At 37.1% G+C, this 12,601-nt stretch overlaps 1 protein-coding gene across 1 annotated transcript; it reads right to left on the minus strand.

Moving 5' to 3' along the window:
* Nucleotides 1–8,452, minus strand: LOC141347589 (immunoglobulin-like and fibronectin type III domain-containing protein 1). The gene is made up of 21 exons (XM_073852582.1): nucleotides 8,341–8,452; nucleotides 7,925–8,064; nucleotides 7,708–7,807; nucleotides 7,549–7,587; nucleotides 7,396–7,447; nucleotides 7,100–7,289; nucleotides 6,884–6,997; nucleotides 6,635–6,803; nucleotides 6,283–6,555; nucleotides 5,700–6,173; nucleotides 5,470–5,594; nucleotides 5,239–5,380; nucleotides 4,832–5,125; nucleotides 4,443–4,742; nucleotides 4,174–4,353; nucleotides 3,869–3,997; nucleotides 3,713–3,792; nucleotides 3,420–3,612; nucleotides 1,995–2,288; nucleotides 1,590–1,910; nucleotides 1–29 (listed from the first exon to the last, which is right to left on the minus strand). The coding sequence occupies exons 1-21, from the start codon at nucleotides 8,426–8,428 to the stop codon at nucleotides 1–3; spliced, it is 3,726 nt and encodes a 1,241-aa protein (XP_073708683.1). The 5' UTR covers nucleotides 8,429–8,452.
* Nucleotides 8,453–12,601: the final 4,149 nt, after the last annotated feature.

Consider the following 12,601-nt stretch of genomic DNA (forward strand, 5'->3'; position numbering starts at 1 on the left):
TCACAACACATTGTTATCTGAGATCTGTTCTGAAAAAAAAGAAAAAAGGAGAGGAAAAAAAAAAACAGTCCCTGAAGAAGTCAACTATAAATCTCAGTCAGTCCCTTGGTGTGGTAGTATGTAAATGTAAGACATTAGAGTGTATTCAAAACATTAGCCTGTTGTGGGCCTATTTGTTATTGTACAATATTGCAATATTGTTCATTTAATGTATTCATTGAATTGTACTGAAATTAATAGGTTATATTTTCGATATGGTAACATATTCTGTGTTATGCACTTCACATTTGCTTTTTGATAGTGGTTTCAGTTTCAATTACTAGGTTGTCTGGGAAGCCTGACATTGGAGTTGTTTTTGTGGGGAACCATGCTGAGACTGCTACTATTCAGGTTGCAATTTGAAACAGTTCTATCCATATTCTCACAGACATGGATGTCATGTCACGTCACTGTACTGCTTAGTGCTGCATATCTTGCTGGAATATTCTAAACTATAATTTTCAATAAATGATGCTGGGGAATGTGTCTGAGAATAAATATATGTGCATGTCCAAGAAGAATGTCCAGTAGAGTTCACTAGTTCAACTAGATTTCATTGGAGATGACATGAAAAGTCTCAAAGAATAATATGCTAGAAAGTATGCTTGACAGAAAATGTTTATTTGCATATTGTGAAGTCATATACACTTAAGTACATTCCAACTTCCTTGTTTTTAGTAGTACACATCACTTTGAAATGGAAAACTCTATGCGTTCTCAATTGCAATCCACCATAGCTGTGTTCATTCATATGCATGCACTGTTCTAGCTTAAATTAGATGTGGCAGAAACTGGCACGTCCAGCGGAGTACAGATCAATCTGAAATATAGAGTAGAAAAAAAGAAGAGGGAATAAAATGAATGACCAACTATTCTATACAAACATGATATTTAAGAGATTTACGTTTTTGTGTTAAACCTAGGTTTCTTTGTAAAAAGCTGAATAGAAAATGCATTTGTAAAAGTAATTTGATTTACATATGTAATGCACTGTCCAGGGCTTTTCATCTTCTTTTTCAAAAAGCCAAATTATCCAAATGACAGTTCATTTGTTGGATCTTAGCACTTTTCTCTCATTTTCATTACTCAAGTTTAAGTTTGTGTGTTATTGCATTTTAAAATGAGTCATGTTGTAATTGATAATGCAGTGCAAGTACACAGTATTCACAGTTTTGTCCAAAGGGACAGTATAGAGGACATTAGTGTAATCTGTCTTGAACAATCGTTTTAGGGTTTTTATATGTTTAATTGCTGACCGCTGAGTGCTTCTGAACTCACCATAGAGATTTGCACAGAAAGTGCTTCTAATGCATCAAGCGGTGCAGCTAATTTGTCTAAATCAATCTGTGACCGCATAAAAATGATTGACGGTCCATATTTGCCCCGCAGGTCACTTTTTGACGGGCTCTGGCATAGCCCATTTGCATTACGTAACCATGTTTAAAATTATTAGCTACGTGACTCATTCACAAAGGAGAAACTAGCATATAAATCAGGTGACTGTGGTAAACACTTCGCAATCCTTGATATGATCACTGCAGCTGTCATACCTTTCACTTTTAATGTAGAAGAACATTCTGCCCTGCCAAATGGGTTGACTGCCACCACTTTGTACGCACCACTATCTTCAGGCCGAACTCTCAGGATGTACATAGAGCAGATGCCAAATGCATTAGTGATGTAGTAGTTGTTGTCAGAGTTGATGCAAATCCCATTATGGTACCATGAAATATATGGGGTGGGGCAGCCACGGACAGCGCAGGTCATGTAGCACTGGTATCCTCTTGGTGGAGTGCGGACTTTCAGTGGAACCAGGATGGATGGTGGCCTTTCCAAAGTGACCACGGCCTGCACAGTTGAGGGAGCTAGAACTAGGTAGGAAGGAAAGAAAGAAAACACTAAGCATTGTGCAGTACAGTACATTGTGCTAAACTGATAGTGGTCCTGCTACCCACCTTTATTGTTGTTTACACCCCATGTTGGTGATTCTGAAGGATCTGAAAGTCCCATATCATTTTTTGCATAGACTTTGAAGTGATATTCTTGACCTGGTTGAATGCTGGTGGTATAGGTAGTACAAAGAAGGTGGTCGGCTATTCTGCGCCAATTGCGTGTGTTGGAGTTATATTCTTCCACCATGTAGTGCAGTCTGTTGTCTTTGTCGTGGTCTGGAGACGGATCCCATGAGATAATGACTTTGCCATAAACCACCTGTTCTAGCGCCACTGGGCCTGGAGGCTTGGGTTCATCTGTCGCCACATAAAGTAGGATTATTTTATAGGAACAGTTTTTTTTTTTCACTTATGAGTAAAAATGTTTTTCTTTAACATGTTCTTTTCTGGTTTTCTGGTTTAACCTAAGCTTAAAGGATTAGTTCACTTTTAGGATTAAAAATTCTTGATCATTTACTCACCCCCATGTCATCAAAGATGATCATGTCTTTCTTTCTTCAGAAAAGAAATGAATGTTTTTGAGGAAAAAAATCTGTAATTTCTCTCCATATAGTGGACTTCAATAGGACGCAAAGGGTTGAAGTTCCAAATTTCAGTTTCAAAACAGCTTCAAAGGGCTCTACACGATCGCAGCAGAGGAATAAAGGTCTTATCTAGCAAAACAATTGGTCATTTTCTAAAAAAAAGGGAAAAATGTATATACTTTTAACCACAAATGCTTGTCTTGCACTAGCTCTGTGATGCTTGTTCACGAGTTCATGCATTGTACTTTGGTTCAAAAAGGTAAGGTAGGACTAAAAACATCATCTAATTTTCTCCTCCAACTTCAAAATCATCCGACATTGTTGTTTTACCATTTTTTTGTAAAGGGCGTTTAACTTTCTTGGCAAATTCATGCTTCTGCCTACGTTACACGTGACCTTTCCAACGTGACTACGTAATGCGTGAGGTCAGGCTACTGCTAGACGACCATTTGTGGTAAAAAAAAGTAGATACATTTTTAATTTGTTTTAAGAAAATGACAGATCGTTTGGGTACTGAAAACCCTTATTCCTCGGTTGGGATCATGTAGAGTCCTTTGAAGTTGCACTGAAACTCAATTTGGATCTTAAATCCGTTGGGTCCCATTGAAGTCCACTATATGGAGAAAAATCCTGGAATGTTTTCTTAAAAACCTTAATTTCTTTTCGACTGAAAAAAGTAAGAAATGAACATCTTGGATGACATGGGGTAAGTAAATTATCAGGACATTTTGATTCTGGAAGTGAACTAATCCTTTAACGCATGTAAAATTACTTTGAACACTGGAATGAACATTTGCAACAGGTTTGAAAACTTAAAATTTTGTATGCAGGAAAGAACTAAAATTGATACATATAGCCTACCTGTGTGATCACACCTATATCATTTACATCAAATGTAGCTTACCTGTTACTCTGACTTCTATGTCAAAGCTGGCTTGCCCGCTTGAGTTTTTAGCCACAATGGTGTAGACTCCAGAATCTGAGTACTTTGAGGAAGGTATGACAAGCGTGCAGGTGCCATCATCATGAATAATCTTGTTCCAGGGAGATACAGGTTCTCCATTCTTAAGCCACGTAATGTCTGGCGGTGGAGAGGCCTGTGTGTTGAATATCAATGTTTTACCTTTTGAAAAAGATAAATAACTATATAGAAGCAAGAAGCGTGTCAAGTGTGGATATGTAGATGTGGACTTTTACCTCATAATTAATTTTGATTCTGATAGAATTTCCTGATCTCACAGCCATAAAGTCTTCAGGATCTTTGAAATGTGGCTTCACTGAAAATTATTATTTAAAATCAGTTAAGATGTTTAAACTTAACTTGATTTTTTTAATTGTGTGACTGTGACTTACTGTTGGGATTTTTAGCGCAGACCATCGCAGAGGGAGCGCTGGGTTCTCCAGGTCCAGATATATTAATGGCTGTTACTCTGAACTCGTACTCTGACCCCTCTGACACATCCTTAACTGCATACGTCAGATCTGTAAGAAGTAGAAACCACTTATATGTATTTTGAGGTCTTTGAACTTTAAGTTAGGTGCTTGCTAATGGTTATTTATTGATTTGTCCAGGCAATTGTTTTTCAGACTCAACATTTAGTAGAGCTCAGTGCCTTTCATTTAGTTTGGAGCTTTGAAAGAAATAAAAATAAAAGTACCTTGGATAAGGTCCTTAACTGAGTTCAGAGACACCCACTGGTTTGTATCTTTTTTGCGTTTCTCTAGCTGGTAGCCCAAGATTTTAGTCCCTCCATCTTTCTCTGGTGGGGTCCATGTTAGGTTTATACAGTTTTTGAATGCACTGACCACCTTCGGTGTGCCTGGTTGACCAGGGAACACTGCCAACACATAGTTAATATAAATATTAGGTGACTTCAGTACTTCTCAGTATGAAAAATTTAGCATTCAAGACTTTTAAGGAGTTTACTTAAAGAGCCAGCCATGATTTTTTCAGTCTCCATCGCTTCACTGATACCCTCAAGATTTTCAGCATAGATGCGATAGGTGTACCTCTTGCCAAGAGACACGTTTCTATCTCTGAAGGTTAGATGGTTGGCTGAAATATCCCCAACCCTTTTCCAGGTACTCTGCCCAACCTGTTGACGCTCAATTATGTAGTTGGTCACTTCTGAGCCACCGTTATCCTTCGGAGGATTCCATTTCAGTTCAAGGACTGAGGATGTGCTTTCATTTACTTCTACTGGGCCTTGAGGTGGACCTGGCTTGTCTGTTAGGGGCATAGATGTGTGTTACTTAAAATATAGTTGAGTGACTGTATTGGCTACAGTTGCAATTAATTGCAGATATTGTGCTCACCCAGTACTATAAGGCTTGACAAAGCTTCAATAGAACCAAAAGGGTTTTTTAGCTGGATCTTGATTTGACCAGTATCTGTGCGCAGGCAGTCTTTTATTTGAAGACGGCTGTGGTTTGATTCCTTCACCACTTTTACTGAACCACCATCATGAAGCTCTGAGCCATCTTTAAACCATTTAATATCCAGTGAAGCTTGTGGAGGAAATGGCATCTTAAAAGATGCACTCTGGCCCGCTTTCACAATCACTGGGTTAGAGAACTTCTGCAAAGCATCAGGGTCGAATTCTGGAAGATCTGGGAAATGTAGAAGTAATATACAGCAGAAATGATTACTGCAATTGCTAAACTGACAACTAAAAAAATATGTCCTCATGCTAGGCAAATATAAAAATATTTAATGTGATTACCTCCAACTCTCACTGTAGCCTCTGTCTTGCAACCATTCACCTCAAAATGATAGAGACCTGCATCAGAATCCTTGCAATTCTGGATAATGAGCTTATGTGTACCACCATCTTTAGAGATTACCACTCCATCTTTGGAGGTCAGCTGATGAAAAAGATTTATATGAATGCCAATCTCTGTATTTACCAATGAAAAGTAACCACCAGTCAGTGATGTATTGCTACGATACATACCTTGTTTCCATCTTTATACCACATACCATCAATTTTGTCAGTACTTAGTTTACACACTAGCTCTACAGGTTTGCCGCGGAGAGCATTTTTGTCTGTTAAACCGCTTGCAAAGTGCACTTTATCACCTGGAACGAATGCATTTGAATGAATTATAATAACTTGTCTAAGACTAAGTGGTAAGTTGTTCTTAGAAATTAAATAATAAGCGCGAGTTTTTGTCATTAACATACCGGTACCATCTCCACCAAGTCCAACCACAGCTGACTGGCCTCCCAGTCCATCTGCTCCCAAACCCATTCCCGAATCCTTTCCACTCTTCCCACTTCCGTCTTTACCATCTCCTCCTTGGCCGTACTTCCCTGTCGCATCTCCTCCATGTCTGTCTTCTCCATCTCCACCAAGTCCTCCAAGGCCACCTTGTCCATACTTTCCTGTCGCATCTCCTCCACGTCCATCTTCTACACCCCCACCAAGTCCTCCACGGCCATCCGTTCCATCACCACGACCAACTGCTGCACCGCCATGGCCATCCAGTCCATCATGGCCATCAGATCCATCACCTCTCCCATCCATACCCTCGCCTCTCCTGGATGCTTCGTCTTTTTCTCTTTGAAGCCTGGCCTGTTCCTCTGCCAATCGTCTTGCAAGATCATCTGCTCCATCATTTGCACCACCTCGACCTTTTCCCTTGGCGTTAGGGTCCTCTGATGTTGCATAAATCATAACAAACAATAATAGATTAATAATAGTTTGATATACATGGCAGTGTAAAAGTATGCTGATGATGGTTCTTTGTTCTTCTTGAAGATTTACCATCAACAGCAAGGGTGGCCCTGGATGATTTAATCCCAGCTATAGCTGTGTACACGCCCTTATCCTGTTTTCCACAGTTCTTCACTACTAATTTGTGGGTGAGCTTGTCTTCAGAGACTATGATGTTGTACTTGTCTCCATGCTCAACAGAGAAGTCATTGGCGCACCAGGTGATTTGTGGTACGGGGCCAGAAAAAACACCCTCAAACACGGCATCCTGGCCCTCAACCACTTTAGCATCTTTCAGCATGCCATCAAATTCCACATCAGGAACTGTAAGGAAATGATTGATGAAATGGATGCATTTATGTAAAGAAATCTGAAGAGACCTGAAGATAAAATGATTTCTTACCTGCTAAGGTTGTCGAGAAAATGTTGACATCCTCAACATCCACTTGGTATAGTCCACCATCATTTAAGCCAAGATTGTTTATGCTAAACATATATTTATCTCCAGTTTTTTTCATGGTGTGTTTGGAGGAATCATTATTGCCATCACCATAATCAAGCATTTCACCATCCTAGAAAGAGTGAAGAGTTTAAAACATGCTTTTTGAATGCTAGATGACATTGTTATCAGCGTAAAACCATTTGAACTTACTTTATACAGATAAATTTTACTGTTAGGCTCCTTGAGCTTCATATTAAACTCAAACTCAGCTCTGCCACTTGTCTTCACTTCAATCTGCTTCATGTTGTCAACATTTTCAACCACCTGTAAAACATAAAAGAAATGGAAGTTAAGTAAATGATTGGAAATTGACTGACAAATCTAGTGGGACACCAGCATTAGATGACTTAAATTGCTGACAAATACCTTTGCTTGTTCATCCTCCTTCTCCTTTCTCTTCAGGTTAAGCTGTTTAAGCATCCACCGATAGTCAGTGACTCCAAATTCTTTACAGATGCGCTCATAATCAGATTTTTTGGCACTTAGCATCACTTCCCAGAATTTTGGATCAATCTCTCCTTCTTTCTTGGGTTTTTCCTTTCTCTTCTTGACAATTCTAGACCAAAGATTTTTTCATTTTGATGAAAAAAAGTACCTTAGTCACTAAAAGAGACATTTCTGAAACACTAGATTCTCTGACAATTGAGAAGTTAAACAATTACGTGGTTTTCCTAAGCATTTTCCTGAAGTCCTCAGGATCGTTGGCTTGACCATCTTATCAAACAAAACAGAAAACGCCATACATTATCAATACAGCATGTAAATACAACGCCCCTCTTTACATTCATTTAATATTTCAGGATGAACATATTCACCTTTTTTTGATGCATCATTTGACTTTTTCTTGAATCCAACTAAAAGACAAAGAAAGGAACTACCATGAGAACATTGCATAAGTGTGAGCACTGAATGTACAGATTTGAATATAGCAATATTCTTGAACATTGTGCTTTTTTTAAATAAAAACATGTTACCTGCAAATACGCTCAGTGTAGCTGTGCACATGGCTTTTCCAAATTGATTTGTAGCGAAACATTTGTACGTGTCTGCTTGATCCACTTGCACATTTACTATCTGTTCAAATGCGACAAATTAAACAATAATTTTACCATAGAAGGATCCATCATCATAATATACTGTACTGTATAATAATGTAATTTCATATCCAACTTTTTGGCATTAGTATGTTACCTCTAGAACATATTCTCTATTCCTTTCATCATATCTAGGCTTATATTTTTCTGGATCAGAAGTGTCACCCTTGTTGCGAGCCCAAGTTACAGTTGGTGCTGGATCTCCACTCACTACTGCTTTGAAAATGGCCACTTTGCCTGCAGTTAAAGAAAGGCAACCCATTCATCATCTCTGAGTTTTATGCTTATGAAGGATCTACTACCTGAAGCTACTACTTTTTCATTATAGCCTAAATGACTGCTCAAAAAAACACATAAATGTTTAATCAAATTCACAGAAAAGTCTATTGGACTATATATCAGTTAATATAGTGTGACTTTATTATCAACTGAGCAGAGCAATTCGTATTTTAACAATAGCAAAACTTGCACCACTACTACTACTACTACTACTAATATAAATTAGTATTATACCTTCTTGAACTGTCAAGGCAATTGGTTTTCTGGTGAAATCAGGTGTAGTTTTTCCACGTGGTAGTTCCTTGACGTACTGAGTGATCATAACGCCAGGCACTCTAGATCTCTTCTTGATCTCCACTTGAAAGATATATGCCTTAATCATTAAATTGTATTCATCATTACATTATGTGCTTTATTAAACACTTTCTTTTTGCCACACACATCTGCCATGTTATTCAAAATAGAACTGATGTGGCATCTTCATTGCCTTCATTGTTGATATTTATTCTTATAACCACATGAGGGCAATGTTTCCTTGGAAGTTTGGGCCAAAACAAATAAGGAGGTATCAGAATAAAGGATAAACTACCACTTTGAACTGACCATAAATGTTTTAGGCATGGTAGTGCATTTATTATGTGTGTGTGTGTGTGTGTGTGTGTCAAAAGTAAAAGTCAGAGTGTTTTCTTGACAATTGACTTTAACTCAGCAGCTGTTGAGATTTCGTAGTACTAGAAGCTTTCAAACACAATATGCCTACGCCTTATTTTTTAAAATCTGGGACATGCATACATTTGTGTGTATTTTTTATTTAAGTCATTAAATGATGTAAATCATTGCAAATACAATATATTGATTCAAATATAACTTACCCTGACCAACAGGAATCTCTTCCGCAGGCTGTGGCATCTTCAGAATGTGATTTAGACTTGTTCCTATAGTCGAGAAATTATGCTGTATATGGAAAACAGTATGCATTTATTTATTCAGTTATATATAATCATTTTTCCATGGCATTGCAACAAGTTGCTGTACGAGGTTTAAAAATACACTCATGTGATACAAAGTCTCTATATAACTTGCATAACATCTCGTCCACTTGTGGGAAAGTGTGCACAGTGTTTTGAGAGTAAAGCCAATTATGAGAAAGTCATATCATTATGAGATTAAAATTGTAATACTATGAGAATAAAGTTGTTAGGAAAGTAACATCAAAGTGATGTGGTCGAGAACAGCAAAGTGGAGCATGAATGTTTGTTTTTTCTGAATAAATTAAATTCTTTGCATAACTACTGAAGTGTTCAGATAGTAATAATTACTGTGTTGATGCACCACAAGACTTCTTTGTTTGGTAAATCCTCTAATTCAATTGCATCCTTTTTTGCATAGATTTTTTTTGTCTTGTGATATTGTGATTGTATTTGTTTTCGAGTTTCTAGTTTATTCATGCAGTATTATGGCGTAAGTCTACTAAATATATGATTTTATTCTTACAACTTTATGACTTTGTTCTCAAAACCATGCTTTATTTTTATGGGCTACTAAAACGCTGTCATAAAAATCTGTATACAGGTCTTATTATTGACTATTATTGATAAAACCGTTCCATCATTTAATGATAAAACATACCGGATTTCTCAAATAATCATAATTTTCAATTAGGACAGATTAAGTATTTAAACTTGCCAAGTTCTAAACCCCAGACAGAGAGTTTTGCACCTTTCTTTCTCCTAATGGTCCTAAAGACGATATATCAGGTCGTGACCTTCAAAAAGTGAACCAATAAAGATATATTAAGAATTTGATTTCATACATATCACATGATGCGTAATACAAGACTGGCAGTAAAAACTTATTGGCATTCCAAGATTCACAGGATCCTCGGTAATGCTTTTACAAGGCCAAAGGGGAAAGAAACAGTTATCCAGCATTTGACAGATCACACATGAATACAATAAATTATGTGAGTCGTAAACTATTCTTTCTGCCTAGCTTACAACCAAAAAGATTTGACACAATCTTCCGGTGCTTAGTAACTGTGTCTTGCTGAGGGAAACGGAAATTTGAAATGACATTTTTTTTTTTTTTTTTTCTCTCAGCGGCTGAAGCAATGGCTCTCCACTATAAGGCTGGGATGATGATGTTCTGAGGTCCTAACCTTAACCTTTCATTCAGATTGCTCATCTCTCCTGAACATTTGTCAATCGATCGTGGGAGTTCTGGCGTCAAGCTGTCTATCCAAAAGCCTCCCCTTTTCACTTTATTTGTCTGTCTATCTGATTTTTTCCCCTTCTGTATACAAAACAAAGTAGAAAAACAAAGCCAAATACAATGCATCAAAACAAGATAAATGCACTCAAGAAGCAAATTTGTTTAAGATTATAAGTCTAGATTTTGTTTCCCTTAATTATGTTTGTTTTACTTAGACCATTGGCAGATTGCAAAATGACAGCCTCAGACGGCATTTTCTTTGTTTTTATGTAAATGAAAGTGAATGGTGACCAAGGTCACTAATGCTCTGCCTAACATAGAAAGAAAGTCTTAGAGGTTTGGAATGACGTAAGGGTGAGAAAATGTATTCTTGAATTCAGAATTTTTATTCTTGGTTGAACGAAACAGTGTAGTTAGTTTTATATTTTAAACAAGAAAAACATTGTTCAGAGATATTCTTCTGAAAACAATTCATTATCTTAATTTTGCTTAATTATAATTTAATATTGATCTTTTAAAATGATTTATCTATTTATTTATTTGTTTGTGCAAATTTGCACAAATAAATAAATAAATAAATAAATGGAAGTTTGTTGAACTCTGCATAGCACATCCTCTGGTAAAATTTTATTTTTTTGTATATATATATTCTGCATAACACATCCTCTGGTAAACATAATGATATAAGTTCAGTAAGTTGAGAGATGGCATGGATGGGAGTGATTCTCATAGCAGAAATAAATAATGTATACAGTAGATGACCACTTACATATTTGTCTATTCTAACTCTTAAGAGGAAAAAACACTCCTAGTGTGGTGTAGCAAATCGCTATTTGTGGTTTTTCTTTCTCTTTTTTTACATGTGCAATTGTCTTCCCATTGTGGTAATATAATCATGTGCTCAAAACCATTATTTATGGCCAAATTTGTTTCCAGTATTCATAGTTCAAGGACTGATGAAATTCATAACTATGGGTGAGCTGTGAATGATTCCTGATGGTTCCCAGTGCTGCGTGTCAAAGAAAATGAAAACTCACCTTTAAAATCTCGCTGCTCCTTCAGCTTCTGCTTCAATGTGGCTTGTTCAGTTAAGAACATTGGTGGACCGAATGGAAACCTTCCATGCAGTTGAATCAATCAGCTGTCACATTAAAGCTTTTATTTGAGAAGCTGGGGTGGGGTTGATGTCCAGCCCATGAAGCAGATATTCATATTCATACATCATTTTCTGATCCTGACTAAATGTGAAGCTAACTTTTATAGTTTTGTGTGATGCCAAGCATTGCAAAAAAGTTGTTTACTATCATATTTTGACATTTTGATCTTTTGTATTGGAAGCTGATCTCAAAGCCTGGCTGAGGAAAGTGTTTGTTTATTGCTGTCATTGTTTAACCAAGCTGGTAATGAACGTAATACAAGCAGTTCACTTATTTGCAAAAAGAAAAAGAAAAAACAAGTGAGTTTAGCATTAAAGTCATGCGTGTGTCCTAAATGCAGACACTTGGCCTATACAGGCTTTTCCATTTACAGTATGATGACGATCTCTTGTAACATGACCGAACATATTGCATGTTTATTGGACAATTAAAGAGTATCTTAAATGGCTCTTAAAATTAAGGCATTAGCTTCTGGTAGGAGTTGTTTGAGTGCGGTTATTGCATGTGCTTTTCGATTATTGCATTTCGATTATGTCTAAATATAAAGCTTTTACAGATACAATATTCAGGGGGCTCATATTGATATGAATGCCGGGCCTTGTAAAAAAATATATATATATATATTCATGTGGCAGCATATTTTCCTCGCAGCCCTGAGGGAAGGTTTCATTTTACATTGACAGGGGTTTACCAAGCTTGACGTGCCCAGACAGCTTGTCTCAAAGTCTGGAGCCAGGCAAATTGCAAGGACCTGTGCTCGAGTTAGCCTGGAGACTTCTCTGGACTTCAGGAAATTGAGTAAACACAAACGTCACCCTACGACCTGAAACACCTCCTGATTCCACAAGGTAAGCTGCAAAATGAGTGTGTTTATTCTTCAGCAAAGACATCGATAACTTGCATCACGTACAATCTATTGTATTTGGCCCATGGCAGGTGATCTTTACTGTGGTATAGTAACGTACTTGAGACTTTTTTTTTTAAATATTAAATGCCTGTTGGTATATAGAAAGCTTTTACTGAATAAGGGAAAAATGTAGTGTAATAACCGATGGTAATATTGTCTTGCTTTTTAAACTGACCATCCAGAGAAGTTAGCAGAAAACTGTTTATTTGCATTTTAATGA

Source organism: Garra rufa, chromosome 12 (genome assembly GCF_049309525.1).
Source record: "Garra rufa chromosome 12, GarRuf1.0, whole genome shotgun sequence".
Taxonomy (NCBI): Eukaryota; Metazoa; Chordata; class Actinopteri; order Cypriniformes; family Cyprinidae; genus Garra; species Garra rufa.